The sequence below is a fragment of the Triturus cristatus genome, chromosome 7, assembly GCF_964204655.1.
Source record: "Triturus cristatus chromosome 7, aTriCri1.1, whole genome shotgun sequence".
In the NCBI taxonomy this organism is placed as follows: domain Eukaryota; kingdom Metazoa; phylum Chordata; class Amphibia; order Caudata; family Salamandridae; genus Triturus; species Triturus cristatus.
Window position 1 is genome coordinate 378,355,263 of NC_140590.1, and position 22,132 is coordinate 378,377,394.

General features: G+C 45.9%; 1 protein-coding gene across 2 annotated transcripts in view; it reads left to right on the forward strand.

The window, feature by feature from the left end:
• The window catches only part of MPV17L (MPV17 mitochondrial inner membrane protein like), a 145,550-nt gene that overhangs the window by 79,003 nt on the left and 44,415 nt on the right, over positions 1-22,132 (forward strand). The window contains exon 2 of one of the 2 annotated variants that reach the window (XM_085616564.1): positions 568-2,148. In XM_085616564.1, the coding sequence (XP_085472690.1) occupies positions 1,842-2,148 (307 nt within the window). In that variant the 5' untranslated portion in view covers positions 568-1,841. Of the gene's footprint in view, positions 1-567; positions 2,149-22,132 lie in introns of those variants that run through there. The other variant, XM_085616563.1, reaches the window with a different exon arrangement.

Sequence of the window (22,132 nt, forward strand, 5' to 3'; positions counted from 1 at the left end):
GACCTGTACCAACCTTCAAAACCTAGGACAATAAAAATAAAAGTATGTTTTTTTTGTGTAAAATTCAAGAAATGTGGTCTGGCATATAACCGGTTACTGTCCCTTTGTGCCTGGTGTTAAATTTAGGACTGAAGTTCCTGCACCCATCAATTTTCCTCATGATGCATGTTATTGTATTTCTGCCTTTGCTTGATTAATGTAGCTTTGTAAACCAGCACAATTAACCTTCTGTGTACGAATGCCTTCTGCACCTTAAGAAACTGCTTTTTATTTTTTCACCGATTATTTTTAACACAGAGCCCACAAGAGAAATTGAATTTTGTTTTCCTCTTTAATCATACTGGTTACTAAACTACTTTAGTAGGATGGTACACGTTTATTGTCCTTGGAAGTCTGAAGTGTTGATACAACCGAACAACGCCAACCCTCAGATGTCCATATTTCTTATCAGGCCTGAACTTTTCTGAAGTGTCCACGTTTAAAAACAGACTCTTTGTATCAATGTGTAGTACTGACCCAACTTCTGAGGACTCAAGTGTCTTTCCTTTGTGTTTTGTTTTTGTTTAGGGATCAATCATTGTTCTGCCTCGATACAGAGACTGTTGATGAAGCTTCCGGAGACCATCCTCAAACAAGACGTTTTCACTGCCCATCTGCCATCTCTGGAAGTATTCTGCAGCTGAATTCCCAGTGCCTGGAGACCTGAGCAGAGCTCTCCTTTTCTTGCTTAGAAGCATTTTCAACCTGTGACCATCTATTTAACACTCTTCTTACCACTGTTCCACCATTGTGTCTCTGTGTCTACGCGGAGGCACTCTGAGGCTATTGTGTTTCTTTTCCCCATAACTAGTCCTCCAAATGTTCATCTCTTGCATAGACACACAAAGATTTTCTGTTTTTGGTTGCTCTGCACCAAAGAACTCATCCAGAAATCCTCTAAACCGGTGCCTTTCGCTTCATTGTAGGATCATGATTTGTTGCCAACTCCACACTCTTCCAGCTTAAAGGGTAACCGTGGAGTGATGTAATCTGGGGAGATTGCCTCTGCCTCCAACATTCCAATTTTTATACAGGGCTACTTTAAAGCACTCCTACTTTTTGCAGATAAAGGAATGAAGGCAAACTGAGAAAGCATCACAGCATCTGGTTAAACGGGGAAGACACACTTGAAGTCTCCCAGCTTAACAGTCGATGACTCGTCCACTAGACCTGGCCCTGCATTTTATCTTTCCTGGCTTTCACCACTCTCAACACTCCACTTTGAAGGAGAGCCTCATCCTGGAGCACGGTTCTTTTTCTTGCAACCCGGCATCTGGGACAAAACATTGTCATCGTAATACGTTTCGTAACTTTGGTCTATGCTGCTCCTAAGCATGCTTAGTCTTTGTGTCATTCTTTCCACCCCCTTTTTCCTCCAGTTATGAAGTAGTCGCAGGGCCACGAACCAAGTAACTTAATAATTCTGCACTACAGAATCCTCTTCACACCCTTTATTTTGCACTTTGGTGCTGCCAAATGCAGCACACCTTTTAATTGTGTATTGCTGCCTCTGAGGGACTTTGATAGACATTGACATTATCTGATGAGCTGCAAATCCATTTCTTCTTTTTGTCTTTCCGGGTGTTTGGAGCACCGCAAGCCGCCTACTGCATAGGTGCAATAGTGGAACATTTTCTTCTGTGCATCTTTGCAAAGAGCAATTCATCTACCTCTTTCCTCCTTGAAATGTACTTTTTTCTGAAGTTTACTATTTAAAGTAAGAAGAAAATACTGGCAGTCTTGAAGTCTGCTGCCCATCAGCCATTTAGTGATCAACCCCCAGCTTTCAGGTTGTATCTGCCATGCTTGCACTTGTGCACTTCACCAAAAGGCATCCCTGGCTGACCAACGTGGCCATCTATGGCTCCCTCTTTGCCTCAGCTGATGTGGTGCAACAGAAGCTCAGCAAGGGACCCGGGGAGGTCATCGACTTCCGGCAGACCGCCAAGGTGGGACTGGTCGGGTTCTGCTTTCACGCCAACTTCAACTTCTTCTGGCTGCGTGCCATTGAGAGGGTATTCCCAGGCTCCAGCCCACTGAATGTTATCCGCAAGGTAGCTTGTGACCAGCTGATGGCAGCGCCTGTGACGATCAGCGCATTCTACACAGGTAGGTCAAGAAAGATGTGCCCTGCCTTTTGAGGGCTGAAGTCCACTCTCTCCTATGTCAATCCAGTGGTGGCAACTCAATCCTGAAGGAGAAGGATTGTTATGTCACTGCTGGTTTCATTCTATACATTTCTCTGCTACTTTATAACACCGGTCGATTCCTAGTCCATTTAATAGATTGAGGATCACTTTGACACCGTCCTTATAAAATAATGGCCATTCACAGTGCATTGCTGCTTCCCCTCAACATCCCAATCCCAGCCCCCCCCCCAGAGTCTTACAGCTGCTCCCTAACTGTTAGATCGGCCCCTAAGGACAGTTCGTTATTGGCCTGCCTTCCTCCTCTCTACTCTGCTATCGTGCTTCCCACTCTGTCCTCGTCCATTCATTCATGTTGTCCAGTTGTACCCCACCCTGTTCAGCCCTCCCCCTGCCCCTCTGTAATGTCCTGCATGGTTCAGCGCCCTCCTTCGGTGGACCTCTGCCAGTGCTTCCATTGCCACTCTCTGCTGATCATAATCCTCGCTGTGCTGTCCCGTCCTACCCTGGGCAGTGCTCCCGCTGGCCCTCGGTACCGTCCTGCCTGCTTCAGCGATCCTCAGCTCCACTCCGTGCTCAGCACAGGGCTCCACCTTCCCTCAGTACTGTCCCGGGCCGCCTGATGTAGTGACCGTCAGCCTCGCTCTACTGTCCCATGGTAGCAGGGCACAATTGTGGTCCTCCTCCAGCAGGTACACCATTTGCCTTTTTCTTTTGTCTTGGTTAAATAATTAATGCAAATAAGATATGCATTTTATAATTACTTGTGAACATCTCAGATCAGAGAGAAAAAACTGAGCAATAAAGCATTACAAACATCAGTTAGTTTAATTTGGTAATTGTGGGAGATAAAAACCTTACAAACAACCATGAGTTCAATTCAAAATTGGATCTTTTTTATTGTCTAATTAATTTACTTCTAGGTAGGGTGTAAATGATCCTTAATGTTATCTTTCTGTGTAATCATGTATAGGACATAAGTATGTATAGGACATAAGATGTCTCCATGTTAGACTAATGGGCTCATTTAGAGCCTGGTGGAGGCACTCAGCAGAGGACCACCTTCCACACTCAGTGATCTCCCTCTACTTGACCGGGATCTCTACATCGATCTCCTCATTGAAATATGCACTTTTATCAACGCTAATGTTGAGCTGGTCGCCATGTTTTTTTGTCCTCTTGGCATTTATATTTTTTTTCAGAAGCAACCCTAAAAAAAGCAAAGTATCGGTGATCCGTATGTGCAGGACGTTTTTTCTCTTAGCGTTGGAGCCACTGTTTGTTTTTCATGAACGTATCCTCCAGTACTCACATGGCAGGCTTGGGCAAAAGAAACCAGAGGCTTTAGTCCAACCCTACATAAGGTAGGACCTTCCCTACTTTCAGAGACCCTAAGGCTGATTCACAAAGGGCCTCAGCACTTGTGGCCCAAGCCCCTCAGTTGTGATAGAAGCCCACACTCGTGGTGGGACCTCCGCAACGGGTAATTGCAGTTTGGACATCGCACCACGACTGCGGGGCCACCGCCACGACTGCGGGCCTCCACCACGAATGTGGTGGCCCTTTGTGAATTGAGGCCCCTGTGCTTGACAGGTCGTTGGGTCAAGGATTTACAAACCAATTCCCCCGAATTGCAGGATCGCAATTCGGGGGAATTGCGACCGTGCACTCGTGCAGGTGCCGCCATGTGCCTGGAGGTCTAATCCGGATATAAGATACTAAGCAACGGTTTCTTTCCATGTTAATTGGTTCCGACTGCCTAGTCAATTGGGCACCAGCCGGGGCAACATGTATTGTTGGCTGGTGGAGTTGAATGAGGGGATGGATCACGAGGCGTAGTCAAAGACCTGCGACTGACTTTTCTGCTAATGGGAAAGCCAGACAATTGTATATAACTGTAAAGTGTATATACAATGTGTGTTTCTTTTTGATCTCAATAGAGAAGTTTGACAATTGCGTAAAACTATGTTTATTATATACAAGGTTGATTTCAGTGTGTGTGTGTGTGTAATATGAAGACAAGTGTTTTATACATATGGTGTGAACTCTTTTTGTGGCGTACGAGGTGTGTTGCGAGGGTGGTGTTGTGCCAGTACTTTACACTTGAGCCCTGAGGATAAGCATGACTGCTTGGTGCCGAGCTACTAGAGGGTGAGCACAGATTATCAGATAAGTGGATCGTACTCATCATATTTGGAACAGTGGATTCTGACTGGCTTCGATGCAACAACATACTCAAAAGAGCCTTGAGAGTTGAACACTGCTCTAGACCAGATCAGATCCAAGCAGTAGCAAATTCAATTATTTCTAGGGCGAAAATGGTACTGGGTTGCTTGTGTTCAGATTCAGGAAGGACCTTGCTGGGCAGTTCAGCCTGGACTATTCCCATGAGGAGCAGACTGATTTGCATATGGCTGTGTTCGAACTGAGTTGTCATAGTGAGCAGGGTTGGAGTGCTACCCTGAGCTCCTGCTAGTTTTAAAACTTTTTGAAGCAGCCTCCCATCACCTATTGAGTGTTTCTTGTTTACACTCCACCCAGACAAGAGAAACCCAGGGAGAGGCTCAGGAGCATCACCTGCACACGCCAATTAGAAGAGCATAATGAAACAATTGCGGGAGAATACAGGCATCCTTTAAAGTGGTCGGGTGATGAAAGTGACATAAAACCCCAGAACCTGGGCCTCATCACCACAGGGAGAGGACATTAACACCCTGAAAAAGGAATTACAAAAGGGTGGGGGCAAAAGCAGTTTGCCAGAAAACAAGCACCAGTATTTGTTGGCCAGTATGTATGATTTCCCGCCCCATCCCCTATTTAAGAGTGCCTGCATTTGCCAACAAGTGGATAGGGTAGCCTGTGCCAGGGATGTGAGGGTACACTGTCACGTTCTACACTATGCTAGGTGCAGTGTGTGAGGTTTCTTTCCGGCAGGTAATGAGATGGGTGACTTGGGGAAGATAATCGTGGATGCAACGTTCACACCTATGAATGGCATGCCTGCTACTGTGGCCTGGACTGCCCAGTGAGGGGAATGCACAACCATGCGCATTCCACTGTGTATTGTCCGCCTCCTCTCAAGGGTGGCAGCAGCCTGCGGCAGTACGCAGGTAATCCCATCGCTTTAACACTCGCCATTTTTTTGATGCACTCCACAATCGGCTCCTGGTAAAATGCCACAAACTAAACCTTGGACACATGCTTGCCAACACGCTCCAGACAGAAGCCATGGTCCTGGTTATACAGGGTGGCAGCGGAGGAGAGAACCGGGAAAGCTCTAGAACTACAGGAGCAACAACGGGTCAGGGGTGCTGAAGCCTCAGCTCAGGCGCAATCGGGTCGGGAAATAGCTTTGTGGAGGGGCAGATCCCTGTACGGGCTGCCTCGAGGTTTGCATGCCCAATTGGTCCTTTGTGGCTTTTCCTTCCAACCCCGTGGCTCAGCAACCCGGCCTGTCCCGCTAGACGTCTCCACTAGTGTCATTGTTTACATAGATGTCAAAGTAGGACTAAAATGGCAAATCGTCTGAACCTTTCAAATAGTTGCATGTGACACTGACATCCACTTCCAAATTGAAATTGAATTGCATATTCAAAGTCAACTAAATGTCTCTGGTTTACGACTTTGTAGAACTGAAGTTTTTTTGTAGCTATAACCCTTGTATATAATAATTACTGTTCATACATATGTTACAAAATGTCATCTGTAATATTCTGATATTATGTAATGCAGGTTTATGTAATGTTTGTTTTAAAACTTGTTAAAACATTAGCAAATTTGGCTGATAATTTCCTCTACTCTGAACCTTTCAAATAGAAGCGAATACATTCTGAGATGGCCACTGTAATGCACGACTACTCTCTGGCAATTCTTAAAAGCCCATCAACGTTTCTGGACCATAAAATCAAAAGCCATCAGAAGTGATCCCACTGCATGCAAACGAGTATGGCTTAAAGTAAAAAGTAAAATAAAAAAAGTGCTATGAAAGGGTCATTGCTCACCTCGTCATAGCACTATTTTTTTGTTGATAAGTAAATAAAGAGGAGCCTGTAGTGTAAGTACACTAGCCACAGGAGAAAATACTTGGTCCAGGCTCCATTGGAGGATGGCAAGAAGACTCGAAGCACAGGAGGAAGACTGAGGCAAGGAAGAAGTGTTGACCAACAGTAAGTAATGTAATGAGAGTAACGTTGGAGCCAGCCAATGGCAAGTCAAGGTAAGTAGTAGGTGGGCTCAAAGTCCCTTTAAAGATTTTTTTTTAAATACAAGAGATTTTGCATGCTCTGTGCAGGCAAAACCTAAAAATAGGTTACTTTGGCATAAGTACCAGGCCAAAAGAAGTGCTGCAATATGACTTGCTGAGTCTTATCAGCCCCTTGGTACCTGCTAGTGATGTGCACATAAACTGCAACAACTTTCTGCTAAAACTTTGGGCCTCTACTAATTGTAGGCTCTGGCTGCAACTATTCTGCAAATTAAACCTCCCTTCCCTGCTAATTAGGTGCTCTTCGAAGCTTCAGTAAGGGATTCCTGTTCTTGTTTGGACCCTGACAGTAGGCGTCAAGTACATTGTACAGATCCCACACCGATGCCCATTTGCAGCAAATGGAACATCCTAACGGAGGCTATTGAACGCCTTCTTGATATCAATTGCCACAATTGTGGCTTCGGGATTATCAGGGCCAGCAGTCTCCAGAATTACTAAGAGCCTACGGATGTTAAGGGCAGTATTTTGCCCTAGTATAAACCTAGTTTGATCTGAGTGAATACGCCTAGTCATGAAAGGGAGCGGGCTGAGGCTAATATTCTGCTAAGGATTTTATAATCCATGTTCAACATGTAAAGGAGGCGGTATCACTTAACATCGGATGTAAGGCGGCCCGGCTTTAGCAGAGGGACCATTAGTGCCTCACTGGTCGAGATAAGAAGACGTCCCAGTTCCTTAGCTGACACTTAGAGGAGGATAAGCTGAGGCACTAGGTCTGCTGCATGAAATTCCACAGGAAATCCATCAGACCCAGGAACTTTCCCACGTGCCATAGCTTTAATTGCCATTCGGTCAAATTGTCGCGGCCAGGTTGCGAAGGTCTTCGCTAATCTAAGGACCACAGAGTCTCTCAGTGGGGATGGAATCTGTTGCTGTCAGGATCTGCAACACAATTGTAATCCCCATTCAGTAGAACATTATGAATAGGATAGGGGGCTAGAACTCGAGAGAGGTCAGCCAGGAAGCTCCCCTTGTCTGTATTAGGGGCATTGACCCCAGCTATTGTTATGTCACATCCCGCAAGGTGCCCAAGCACTATCACATCCGTCCCACTAGGATCAATGATTTCCCTTATCATTTGAAAAGGGACCCCAGGGCAAATACAAATCAGAACACTCGTAGCAAAGGCCGAATAGGGGGTTGAGTACAATTGGCCCTGCCACCTCTTCCGCAATGTCCCCCTCCCCGACGCCTTCAAATGCGTTTCTTGTAAAATGGCAATATGTATCCCTCTACTCTGCAAATAGGTATGTACTTTGTACCTTTTGGACAAACTATTGAGGCCCCTAACAGTCCTCTCTGGTCAGTGTGACACTCGCCGCCTGCGCCCAGATCAGGAGGTAATTAGTCCACCCGTTTATTGTTGGGGGGGGGGGGGTGTCGGGCAATTTCCACTTCTTGTTGATGAGCTGTTTAGCTGATATGAAACCTAAATCCAGAAAGCAAATGGTATATTTGGTTTCTTATGTCTGCGGTATGAGCCCTGGCAGTCAGTGCAGCTAGTCAGGCAGGACATGACCCCATGCCAGTAACCTTGTAGCCGTGGGCAAGGCTTAACATGTGGAGAAGATCCACATCGCTTTGATGGCAACGAGGGCAGGTTGCGTCTGTTCTCTGGTAAATGCGGTTTATTTTAGCTGGGGTAAGATATGCTCTGTGTATGATATAGAATTGTATCAACTTGAATTGGATGTTTTGTGAGACATGCACTGGGCCTTCCTGGATGGCGGCCCATAGTTTGTCTGTACAAGGATGGGATAAGTCTGTTTACTATTGATGTCTAAGACTCGTGAGTACGAGGCAGTGTGGATACGTAGCTAGTGAGTAAACCAGCGAATCAGGTGCCAACTGGTTCCCATCACGTGTAGGTACAGTATAGTGAGGTGAATGGGAGACCGATCACCCCATCTATTCCCCAGTGAGGCTAGTAAGGAATTATACAGTAGGAATTGACCTGGGGGCAAGCCTGTGTTCGCTGTTAACGATGCTTAGGTAACAAGAACGTGTTCCTGGTACAGGTCGCCTAGTGTGTGTATGTCTGAGGCGTTCCATATAGTTAGCTGAGCGACAGAGGTAAAGGTGTTACTTCTGGGAGTGCCAAAGATGGCCAATGCAGGTACATAAGGAGTTTGGGTTGTGTGAGCTGAAGGCACCCACGGTAGCAGAGATGAGCAACTCTCAGTAGTAAGAGCTCAGGAGTCCTAGGCCGGGAGAATGGGTGGAATAGATGAAGGATGGTGGCTAGATTCCAGGCAGGGTGAGTGGTGGCTGTGTCTGCCAGGTACTGGCTGTCGTGCCCCCATAACTGTAAGAAAGTAAGGTAAAAATTTAATATCATCTGAGCTGCCATTGCTAACCAGCGGCAGAGAGTCTCTGGAGTTGCACATGGTCAGAGTCGGTGTCCTTTGGATCATCTTTGCCTACCAAGGAGGGGGGTTTGGAGCCAGGACCACTAAGAGCTGCTACCAGCTCTTCTACCCAACGTTTATCATCCAGTACCTGAGAGCGAGTAGGGACACTCACAGCCGATTTCTTTGACTTTTGTCTGGGGGGTTCAACGAGGTACTTTCCTGTCAGAGTTCTGGGAACTCTCTCCTTCTGGCATCACCCGGTCCAGACACTCCCAGAGTAATTGGGGAGAGGTAAAAAAAGAAAGATACATATTTGTACGTCACTCGAAGCTTGCCCGAAAAGAGCATGGCATAAGGCAGTTCTAAAGCTCTGAGACGTTTCTTGGCGTCCGTGAAAGTAGCCTGTTGTTTCAGAACCTCCCTAGTGAAGTCAGGGAAGATCATCACTCTCTGGTTCTCTGGTAGGGCAGACACGTGCATCACTGTCTTGTGTGACCCTCAGCCACAGGCTTCACCCCCCCCCTGACATCTCCTCACCCATGCGGCAATTTTGAGGCACTTCAGTTAATATAAGGGCCTACGCAGCTGGAGCCGCAAATCGCATGCAAAGTTACAAATAGGTGACTACTTTGGAGCAGAATACAGGGACACTCAGGCCAGATCTGGGTAAAGGAGCAAGCGGTACCCAATGAAGTGTGGCCTTGTGCTAAGCAGTTCAGAAAAGAAGTCGAGGTCACGGGGTTGCAATCAGTTACAGGGTAGGTAGGGGCCATGCACAGTCCCAGCTCTGGGAGACCCAAATTCTCTCCTTGTGCGACCACCGCCACAATGTAGGCCCCACCTCTGTCCAACAGGCATGGGGTGAGTCACGTCACCCCCTTGCAGATCTCGCCACACCGGGCCCTACTCAGGTGATCATACGTCTGTGCAGGCAGTCATGGGACACTGGCCAGCAATTGAAGCCATAAAGGGAGCATCTCCTGCCCCTCAATCCGCACCAGGTAAGCCCTGCAGGACATGCCAATCACAGAGGGTGTATGCAATCCCCAGAGCTCCTCTCGAGTCATGCTGGCATTTGCAGTCGAAGAAATCGCTGGTCAGCAGGCAGCCTGCTACGATGCCCCGCACCATGCAGTCAGGGTGCCTCGCTGAATGTAGCCTGTTACTGCTCTCTGGGATTTTTAGCACGGGCCACACCCTCATTCTGTCATGCGAGGCTTGCAATGCCTCAGAGTGGGTCTACCATATGGGCCCACCCTCCCCTACCGCCAGTAATCTCAGCTCGGGACTCACGGCTCAGGCGGTAGAACTCCGGATAGTCTTGGGATCCTCTCAGTAACCAGCCAAGCAGGGATTAGCCTAGTCTCGCTGTCATATTAGGAGACTTGTGCGCTCAGCTCACTGTCGGAGGCTCTCCTCAATTAAATTCCCCTCAAATACCCAACCAACAGGCTGGCAATGGTATGGGTGCCACTCCCCAGTGTGTTGTAGGGGTGATCGTGTGTGTATAGTGGCGAGGAAGGTCTCGGATGGTGAGGGTTGGCCGGGAGGCCAGCAAGGCTCACAACCTATTCCATTGGCGCCTAGCCGTGCCCTTCACTGGTAGATTTTCATACATTCCCATCTAGGACACATGGTGATGCATGCTCCCTGTTTCTGTTTTTCAGCTCAATGTGAGTTCTACTCTCTCGCCCTCTTTGACACAGGAGCCTAAGGGCCTACCATTTCTAATTTTCCAGCCTGATTCATCTTGCTGTTGCCAATCGGTAAACATCTATTGATATCGCGCATCACTGTTTAGAATAGCACTCTCTATCACCAGACTAATATGAATCGTTCTAATTGTCTCTAGGTGTCATCCCCTCCCGCCTTTTTCGTCCTGATGAAGACCCCAGGCTTAGGAACAATTAACCTTTATCTTGCATAGGGCTCGAAACGTCGACGGTCCTTCACAACATTTCAAGCACAGATGACAGAAATTAACTATCTGTGTCAGGATAATGATATTTTTTTTTGTATTGATTTTCCTTCACAAGGCTAGATAGGTTTCAGCTATCTCGGATGTATACACTGCACATTTCCTTGTCTACAACCCTGACAAGCACACATTCCTTCCTGAGCATTCTCCCCCCACCCTTCAATCACCATTTTTAGAAATGTACAGACAATCATGCTGTCCTCTATAATCATGCGATAATTAGAGAATAAATCGCATTTATTTGATTTGTCATGGTGATGCTCTAATTTCTTTTCGTGTAAATGTATTCCACTGTGACCATTTTTTGCTGTACTCCACTGGTTGATGGCATATGTGGCAGGATGGCTACTGGTAAAAAGAATATATGTCTCGATATTGTAGCTTTACTTTTATGGTGGGATGTTGTTTTGAGTCTCTGTGAATACTAGTAATGAATGTTGGTTCCCCATCCTCCCCCAAACAATGTAGTTGAGGACCCTCAAGGGTATGTGCAACATCTGCTATATATCAGTGCCTTAGTAGGAACATCATTCACACTTATGTGAAGGGCTTGGGTCAAATGCTGGTGCCCTTCAAAGAGGCACAATCATTTTCAAGTGAGAGAGGCACTTTCCATCATTCCAAACTGTTACAAAGGCTTATCAGTAAGCCTAGTTCAATCCTTGAAGCAAAGTCCAAGAACAACATCTTGTCATATCAAATATTTCTTGGTTCATATAAATGAGTCCATCCACAATTTTCACCTTTCTCAACAAAATTCTTTATTTATATCTGCAATTTAAATCCCAAATTGCAACCTACTGTCTTTCCCTTGTTTCGCATTGGATACAAATTAGCGGGGAAATATTATTTTGGAAAGGGGTTTTCTCGTTTGAATTTTTCTTCGATCAGTGTAGGGAGCTTTGCCCTGTTTTCTTCCAAGCATCTGCCACTCCAAGACAAATCCAAGGTAGTTGCGTAGCGGACAGGCCCCTTGGAAACTGTTGCACTCCAGACAGGCTGCAAGCTTTGCACGTGCCTGTCAGTAGTGCCATAATCCATCTCCTGGCGTCGCTCGGGTCTGAATTCTACGGTGTCTCTACTATCTGGAGCGGACACTGATAGGAGATTGAACTCCCCAGTGATGATCCTGAATTTGGGCCAAGCCAAACAAGCTAATCTTGCCAAAAGAAATTGATGCAAGCATTGTGGGGATCGGGTGGTGTAAGTTGAGCGTAGGGGAAGTGAAGGATGGACATGCTCGTGCTATTAGATCTCTCTACAGCCTTTGACACGGTCTACCATGTCAGTTTGCTGGAGATGCTGCGAGAAATTGGGATACAAGGCACCCTTCTCAAATGGTTGCATCATTTCTTGGAAGACAAATACCAAACGGTTACCCTCTGCCATTATACCTTGTGAAAAATGCGACTGGACATGGGTGTCCCGCAGGGCTCTTGTTTGACCCCTACTTTGTTTAACATTTATGTGGCACCCCTTGCTAAGATTGTAGAGCGTTATGGCTTTGAAATAATCTCTTATGCTGATGACACACAGTTGATGTTCACATTCTAATCAGACCTGCCCGCTACTAAAAAGCGCTTTGCTCTGGGTATGTTAGCCATTTCTAACTGGATGGATGACAATTGTCTACAACTGAACGTAGATAATACGGAGGGTGCGCTGTTTGGCAAGGCCACCTCTATCTGGTCCGATGAGTGGTGGCCCGTCCCATCTGGGATCAATCCTGGTGCCCAAACAATCTGTGAAGAACCTTGGTATAAAAATCAACCAAGCCCTCCCGATGAAAGATCATATTTTGGCTACCACTGTATTATGCTATCAGAATATGCGTCTTCTGCACAGAAAATTTCCTTATCTTTGTATATCTGCCAGAAAAACGCTAGTACAAGCTCTGGTAGTAAAGAGATTAGACTACGGCAATGCTCTTCTGGCGGCAGCAAATGAGACGCTGGTAGCCAAATTACAGGTAGTCCAAAACATAGCAGCCACGCTCGTTCTCAATCTTCCTCCTGGCACTCCTTCTGCCCCTTTGTTAAAGGATCTACAGTGGCTGACAGTGGGGAAAAAAGGAGCATTTTTAAGATCTGCTCACTCACTTATAATGCTTTAAGGGGCAAAGGCCCCAGATACCTTCAATTGAAAATTAAACCGCACATACCCAGCAGAAGCTTAAGATCCTGTGATGAAACCCTACTGTGTGTCCCCAGCATCTGTCTAACTAGATGCGGAGTGAGAGCTTTCTCTTGCCTGACTCCTTCCTACTGGAATAAGCTCCCCCTGCATGTTCGCACCTGCTCGAATTACTGTAAATTTTGGAAATTGTTGAAAGCTCATTTTAAAAATCTACTACCAAATTTGTGCCGATACTTGTTTATAACTGCTGACAGTACCGAGATGCCCATGGGTGAGTCGTCCGCTATATTTCATTTAATTAACATGATATGGAAAGTAAGTCAGTGAGTTATTTTGAGGGTTTCATTCCATACTGCCCTCTAAATTAAGCCCATAGTATCTAGAAGACTCATAGATTTGACAATACTGTGTTATGCTGTATCTGAGTGCTATTTCTCTACTGCAATAGAATCTTAAGCCTCCCAATCTCCTTATTTAGGCCTTTAGTCTCTTATCTGTAAACATTAGAAGGGCTTAGATACAAGCGAAGTTAAGGTAGCGAGTCCTAAAATAAAATCCATGCCAAGGAACCCCCAACAAGTTGTGCAGTTTAGTGTGGCCGTTGGGCACAAACACCCAACCTCCACTTCTAAGCCTGGGAGAGTGGGGAGGTTTTAGTCATGGCCCAAGGAGACTTGATGTTTAATCCAGGCTTAAACCACTTTGCAAAAATAGGCTGGTTGTAAACTCTATTTGAAGTCTGGACAGGTTCCACAGCACAATGTTGTTCCTTTGGGGAGAGTTGTCCTGAAGTCTCACCATCAGAACGACTCACACCCCAGTTTACTTGTAATGAGCAAAATGGAAATTATGAACCATGCTTTTTATTATTTTCAGCTGCCCCTGTGACAAACTGCGCGCTCTTGTCTAATCACTTTCTCAGTCTACATTTCTGCTCTTAAATCGAGATAAACATTGGTAGTACATATGTGATAACAAGCATTGGCATAGCCAATAGGTCTCGCCTTTGGTGCCTTATAAGTATTTAGTTATGCAGCACAATATCATTGGTGCAACATCAACTGTTGCATGGCTGAAAACTTATAAGGTCCCAAAGGCAAGACCTATTGGCTATGCCAATGCTTGTTTTCTTATTTGATTTATTTCAGCAGGCTGGGCTGAACTGGCACCAGCCCGGCCAGCAATTCTCTGGGGTCTCCAGAGACCACACACTGATGAAGCGTCATATTTTAAAGCAACCTCTGGCATCAAGGGCATCAGCCCTGTATTTCCCAGGACTGCTTGTCAATCATACATAGTCTGCGAGCATGTGTAAAACACCCGCCCTTTTCGAAGTCATCGCAGGGCGGAGTGGGGTCTACAAGCCTCACTGACCCCGCCCCAGCCTGTGATGAGTTGAAAAAGAGTTGTTTTACAGAATGCACTCTGTCTAAGATTGAAGGCATGTATGATGTAAACAGAAACACTGTGCATGCTTTAGCTTGGCATCTGACAGGCACACAGGGCGCACCCCACTAAGGCTTGCGTGTCCCAGCCGTGCCTTTTAGTTTTTCAGGACCGGAGCACAGAGAGGGGTCCTCCAGGTAAGCCGGTGACGCGCGACTCATGACTACCTGCTGTGTTGAGTGCTCACTTTCAGCCTCAAGGATGGATACCCGCAAACACAGGGGAACCTTTCAACACAAGCTCAGCTCACGTATTCAAAACTCTCTCACATGTGCAAATGAAGTCATTAGCACATAGGAAAGCGCCTTGAAATACGAGAGCTCAGGATTGATGCTGTACAAATGGAAAACCTTTTTGCATACAGCGCACCCGAGCTCACGTATTTCAAGACTCTTTCACGTGAAAAAAATAAGTTATCAGCACAATTGAGAGCACCTTGAAATAGGAGAGCTCAGGATGAGCACTGTACAAAAGGAATTGTTTTTTTAATATCTCACAACCTGAGCTCGTGTATTTAAAGTCACCCCACCATTTTCAAACTCCACTAGTTTCCGGGTGAGCTGTCAAGCGCGGACCAAAAGCAAGAAGAGATAATAAACTGTTTAAATTGAAGACTTGGTAGACCTGTGAAAAACAGAAAGGAACACAGAAAAAATGAGGAAACACGTCTCCCTGCACTCACCAAGAGATGTGAACTCTGAGGGCAACCAGCGACGTCTGATTAACCAGCAGCGGCAGCATGAACGTACAGTTGCCAGCAGAGGGCGGAGGGAGAGAGAGGGAGAGAGAGAGAAAGGGAAAGAGTGAGAAAGATAGAGGGGAGAGAGAGAGGGGGAGAGAGAGAGCGAGAGAGAGAAAGAGAGAGCGGAAGAGAGAGCGAGAGAAAACGAGAGGCGAGAGAGAGAGCCCGGGAGTGCTGCGTGCGTGCGCGCACAGTCTGCTCATTTTCAAGCACTGCACTGTGGCGCGCCCCTGCTCGCTCCTGCAAGGTGGATGCTGCCACAAGCACGAGTGTGTGCTTGAAAATGACCAGAGCGACGGCTAAAGGTCCTCCTAAGCAGTGCATGCGCGCTGCATAGGCAAGACCTAAAAAAACAGTACTGTAACCGAACAATCATTTTATTTTACCCATGGGGAGTGAGAACACCTAGTCTAAAACTCCACTCACTAAAGTGCAGTTAGAAAATGTTATGAATCTTGAAACAAGGAGTCCGTCACTTTGGCATTGGTACTCCTGCTTCACCATATTGATTGTTGATATTCAAACCATAGCCTTCCAATGCCTTTGTGCCCTTAATTGCCCTTATGTGATAGAGGTGGGTGAGACTGAAGGTTCAAGCCAAGTGCCTGGCGCACCTCGAAGTTCTGTTGGATCCTCAAGCCCAAAAGGTGCCGACCCTTCATGTATCTTCTGTCTGCTATTCACGCTCTAACCTCAGGCGCCAAGAGTGAAAGAGAAACCGCATTAACGTTTGATGTAAAATGAGAGAGGGAAAGAGATACCCACTAATGGTCGAATTACACAATGTGAAGCTAAAAAACCTAGTCTCAATCCCAGCTTCTCCACTTGACCAAACTGTGTTAGCCTAGGCAATTGTTTCATTTCATTTTGTCTCCTTTTTCATTATCACATGTAGAGCACTTTGAAATACATGAGTTGTGGATGTGAGCTGTACAAAACCTTCTCTTTTGTTTGATCTAGCAAACAATAATATTGCTCACGTATAATAACCCAGGCCACCCAGAGCGTGCGCATGACAACTGGCTTGCCTTTTAGTTAATTATTGCCATTGCTGCCAAGGGGTGAGGGGCATAAATGTTTCTATGTTAGTATTTGAAAACTATGATTTAAAGAAATATATACTTATCGATTCACTGATCAAATCTGATGTATTATGGTGAATCGCGTCTGCATGTTAATTTGAATTTATTGCAAGGTGTTTAAAAAATTTATGTTGTTCCCAAAGATAAGTTTTGCAGGACACATTCTTTACGTCTTTTGGTTTTACTTCAGGTTACCTGTAAATACATGCTTCCCAATTTGTTCAGCGTCTTTCTGAATGCTAGAGCTCAGTGAAGCAAACAGCAGCCCAGTGCTGCTGTTCTCCTGGGGCCTCATGAGACTGTCGAGAGGGTGGTACTTTGAGCATCTCTGGCCTAGCAATAGGGATTCTGTACAGCAATGCAGGTCCCTGTATTCCTGATGCAAGTCAACACTTAGGGGCATATGTATCAAACGATTTTGTATTCGCAAACGCTGCGATTCGCCAAAAAACAGCGTTTGCGAATACAAAATCGCAAAATGAGATGTATGAGCCATTTTAGCATCGCATTATTAAGGAATCGCTAATTTGGCGATTTCTTAATTTTGCGTAAGCATTTAAGGAATCGCAAATTGCGATTCCTTAAATGCTATGTAACACGCACCCAAGTTGTGCGATTTCTCCTTAAGAAATCGCAAATTACCACCAACTTCAAGTTGGTGGTAATTTGCGATTTCTTTGAAAAATGCACTTTTTGGCATTTTTCAAAGTGCCATGTGGCGCACATACATGCCCTTAGGGCATGTATGTGCGCCATATGCGCACACATGCTAATTTCAGAGGTGCATCAGGGTGTCATCATGACACCCTGCACCATTGAAATTATTCTCAATTTGCGATTAGCAAATTGCGATTCGCAATTTGAGAATGACTTCCCCATTCATTGCTATGGGCCTCCTGGCCCATAGGAATGAATGGGAAGGTATTCCTTAATGCGATTTCGCAATTTACTAATCGCAATTAAGGAATATTAAGAATTCGCAAAATATTTGCGAATTTTTAAATACATCCCGTTTTGCAATTCTCAAATAGCGATTCTCAAAAAATCGCTATTTGAGATTCGCTAGTGGAGATTTTGATACATATGCCCCTTAGTTTCAATACTTATTTTCCTACATTTATAATTTTGTAACTTGTAGGAGAAGTGAGAACACGTGGTGAATGAGCTCTGGGATTTTCTAAAAAACAGAGGTGGTGTTCCAAACTAAGAGACCATCAAATAATTATATTGCATTATAACGTTTTTGTAATGTGATAAACCTTGTCTTTGGAAGATAATGCTGTAAAAATCCAATAAGAATTACTTATCCTATATAACTTTCCACCCATGCTCGGACTTTGGGAAACTTGTGAATAGATGTAAGTTTGCATTACCGTCACATTGCGGAACAGCGTGACTGTCTTAGCCCAGGGGCTGCGAGCACACAGCACTTAAGCACATGTTTCAAGATTGAACAAATAAACGTGTAATTTGTACCCCCTCTGCATCAGAAAGAACTACAGTGCGGTTTTGCCCTGCTGGTTTCAGCATCTGCAAAAACAAATATGCACATGGCTGCGCACAGACATAGCAGAAAAATAGACCAGGCCTCGCTTGCCCTTTCCATCAGCAGTCTTCAAGGGTCCATAGAGCAGACTTTCTACCCATTGTGTTTCATTGCATATGGGAGGGTGTGAGCCAGTATAATAAGGCTGTGTCCTCTTAGCAAGGGTCACACTAAGGAGTTCAAAGACCGAGAAAAAAATGGAGGGTGCAGCAAAGAAATCAGTCAAATGTTTGCTGCTAACATCACCAGAGTAGTAAACCCTGCACGGATGATTAGCCCATCTTCCTTCCAAGGTTGATGAATTGACTGCCATTCACTCCTAGATTATGAGGTCCCTCTCAGTTAAGATGAGTCCGGTGGCAAAGCAGATTCCGGCCCCATTTGAATGACAGAATCTGCAGACCTGATTCCAGATTTTTTTGGTCACTTTTTTTTAACACCTGCTCAGTATACATTACATCTGAAAGGCAATTAGGCACGGAGATTCTAGCCACAAGTTTTGGTTCGAACTAGTTCACATTTAGAACAAGCATCATTAAGAATTGACAGAGTAAAATTGCACTATTGTAAGCACCCTTCCCCTGCTCCTGTAGGTCTGTCTGCTGAGTAACCCCTAAATCGCCCGGCTGTTGGCCATTCTCTTAGAATAAGTCTAAATTAGGGATGATGATAACATCTGCCTAGCTCAAAGGCCTCCCCCCTACTCTAAAAGTCCCTGTAAGATTGCCATTTTCCCCAGCTTTTTCCCATTTCAGTGGGCAACCCAATCTCAAGTATATAGTTTGTCTGTTCTTGCCCACATCCCCTCTGGCACTTCTGTGCCGCGGCACTGCCCATACGGTGTAGTATTTTTCTGGCATAAATGGTCCGATGTAACATTTTTGATTGAATCAATTTAAACCTGGAACGCATCGCTACCTCTCTTGGGCTCTGTACTGCTTCCACCCAGTCTTCATCATCTAAGATTCACAGGTCACCCTCCCATGTTGCTCTCAGCAGTCCAAGCAGATCTGTGGAATTGTTCATTATTTTTCTATATATTAGTGATATCGCCTTGGTGGTCAAGGGGTCTGTCAGCAGTCGGTTCTCCAAGGAGGAAGCCTCTTCTAAGGCCTCTCCTTTGGCGATATGCTTCCAGAGTGCGTGTCCTAATTGTAAGTATTTTAACCACTCACCCATTTCCATTTCATATTCTTGCTGTAATACTGTAATATTTCGAATTTAATGTAGGCCTTGTCTGTAGGGTGAAGTCTGGAAAGAAACCGATTTTTGTATTTTCGAAGTGTATGTCTCCTGTAGCCCTAGCTGCTTGAGGTTCGCATCATGGTCATGATAGGTGAACATTTTTTGCTATTATCATTCGTGGAGGGGCTCCTAGTTTGGACGGGGGCACTGGGCCTGATGAGCCCGCTCAATCAAGGAGAACTTGGTTAGTCGTTTAGGCCCCAACGTGTTGACTATAAAGTCTTCATCGAATGGGTCTACACTCTGGCCCTCGACGCCTACAGGGACCCCCCACCACGCAAATGTTATTTCTTCCTGCTCGTCCTTCTTGATCTTCAAGTTTGGCCGCCATGATCTTTGCTTGTTGCTTGTTGCATCAGGTGTTGTACTTGCGTTTATAGGTGTTCTGTCGTGGATTGGAGTTGAAGTATCTGGGTCTCAGCCGTTGTGACCTTGTCGGTCAATTTCTGGAGTTCTGCTCTAATCATGCTAACCTCCACCATCACTGAGTCTATTTTTGGTTCCAGCGTACCTTTGAGGTCCAGTATAGCTGCCATAATTTCTCCCAGTTAGGGCTCCCCTGCTGCTTCTCCTTCTGCCACCTGAGGAGGTTATAGAACCGCATAGTTATCCATTTTGTTGGATTGATAGGCCCATGGTCCCTTGGGTTTCACCATCGTCTCTTCTCCAAGAGTGCTTTGGGGCCTGGCTTCTGTGAGTTGTCGACTGGGTCCCCTTGGGCTGGCCTTTGGTTAATTTCCTACCCTTATTTGGACAGTCATTTATTTGTGAGCAGCCCTAAGGGGGACAAGAAAGGAGGGGGGGTCCAGCACTCGTTCCCCCTCCCCACCGCCCAGCGTCACACAGGGTCAGGACCCTTCGCACTGCTCAGTCTCGTGGGGCAGGAGATTGAATGAATGAATGTGATGATTTTATAAAGCGCGCATTACCCGAGGGTGTCTTAGCACTAAGCAGAATCAGGCCGGAAGGAGGGAGTCATAGGTTTGGGGGGTGGGAGAGAAAGAACCAGGTGACCTCACTGATTTACTGTGGAAACAGCCAAGTCTTCAGCTGCTTCCTAAAATCCTGCAGAGTTCCATGGTTTCCCCACTGATAGGCTAGCGTTCTGCCACCTCAGTTGGCTCGTTTGACTCTTGGGACCGTAACCATAAATGAAGAGCTAGATCGAAGGCTCCTGCTGGACACGTACCAAGTGAACCGTTCTTGAAAATACGACGGGCCAGTCTTGTAAAGCGCCTTGTGCATATGGCACAGTGCCTTGAAAGACACCCTCTTCTCCACAGGCAGCCAGTGTGCATCATTCAATAAATGGGATACAGGTCTGAATTTAGGAACTTTCAGAAGTGTCCGTGCTACAGCGTTCTGAAGAGACTGCAAATTTTTTAGCAGATATTTGGAAGCCCCTAGAAAAAGGGAGTTGCAATAGTCCATTTTGGATGTGATGAGGGCCATCCTCACCGTTTTTTGCAGGTCAGAGGGAATGTACGGGAGGACTTTTTGGAGTACACGCAACATGAAAAAAACTCCCGACATTACTGCATTAATATGAGCAGAAAAACACAGTTTTGTGTCAAACAAGTCTCCCAGGTTTTTTGCCTTCTGCACGGGCTTTGGGAGGTTGCCCAACTCTGCCGGCCACCAGGACGCATTCCAGAAGGAGGTCTCTCTCCCAAATAGTAGTACCTCCGTTTTGTCCGAGTTTAATTTAAGGCAGTTGGTCTGCATCCAACTCGCCACTGCCGTCATACAGCTGCAAAGATTTTCATCGTCTTTCTCAACCTGAGATGAGATTGATACCACTATCTGTGTATCATCGGCATATGACAGTACCGTCAGACCAAAACTGGGGATCAACTGTATCAGGGGGGTCACATTCACATTAAAGAGAGTGGGACTAAGTGCCGAGCCCTGCGGCACCCCACAGGGAAGCGAGAAAGAATTTGATTTTGCATCTCCCAGCTCCACCCACTGAGTTCTATCTGCCAGAAAGGACCTCCGGAGCGCTAGTGCAGATTTCCTGAAATCCAAAGCAGACAGACGCTTAATGAGTAAAGCCTGATGGACCGTATCAAAGGCGGCAGAGAGATCCTGGAGGATTAGAGACGCTCTGTCACCTTTTTCCACTCTTATTCTTACCTCCTCTGCTGCAGCCACCAGAGCTGATTCTGTGCAATGGTTAGCTCTACACCCATATTGGGCTGCATCGAACAACTGATGTGTCCAGAAATGTTAGAATTTCTTTGTTCATAGCCTTTTCTAGCAGTTTAGCCGGGAAGGGAAGTCGAGAGATAGGCCTGTAGCTTTCCACAAGCTTTGGGTCCATGGAGGGTTTCTTCACCAGGGGAAGAATAGAGGCTTCTTTCCAACAGCTTGGGTAGTGCCCAGAGCCGATCAGATCATTCAATAGGGCATTAAGTGGTCCAACCACCGTGATGGCCACTTTGTTGAAAATCAGGGGAGGACAAGGGTCCGAAGGGGCACCAGATTTAAGGGAGCGCATAAGGCTGATAATTCTCTCCCATGAGAGAGGAGAGAACTCCGCAAAAAGCGGAGGAGCTCCTTCCCCGGAGGATGTCACTGAGGTAATAGCCTCAGTCTGATGAGGGGAAAGATGGGATCTACATGAGTTTAAGGAAAATGCTGGAAAGATGGTGTTGACCTTATGTTGAAAAAACTCCACCAGTTTGTTACAGAAAGGTACATCCGGTACGAAAGCGTTGCTATTGTTCCAATTAGACAGGTTTTTGACCATTTTGAAGAGTTCCCTGGTGGAGTTTACAGCGAGCCTGATCTTTTCTGAGAAGTATTTAATCTTTTCTGTTTTGATTAGCTGTTTATACTCCAGGAGACATTTCTTGTATTTGTTTTTTTCCTCCGACCCATAGTCTCTCCTCCATGTACGCCTCCTGCAGCCTGCATTTAAGCTGTTCTGCTTTTAGTGCTGGTGAGAACCAAGGAGCCGAAGGATTTTTCCTTTGACTCCTAAGCATTTTTTCGGGCACCACTTTAGAACAAGCCGCATCAAGCCAGTGTGTGAAGCTAATAGTGGCGCAATCTAAATTGCTCTCAGGCAAAGGAGCTGATTGAGATAGACTCACACAGTCCTGCCACTTTAGTATGCTTCCTAGGCCTGTATTTGACTGTTCTATTAAT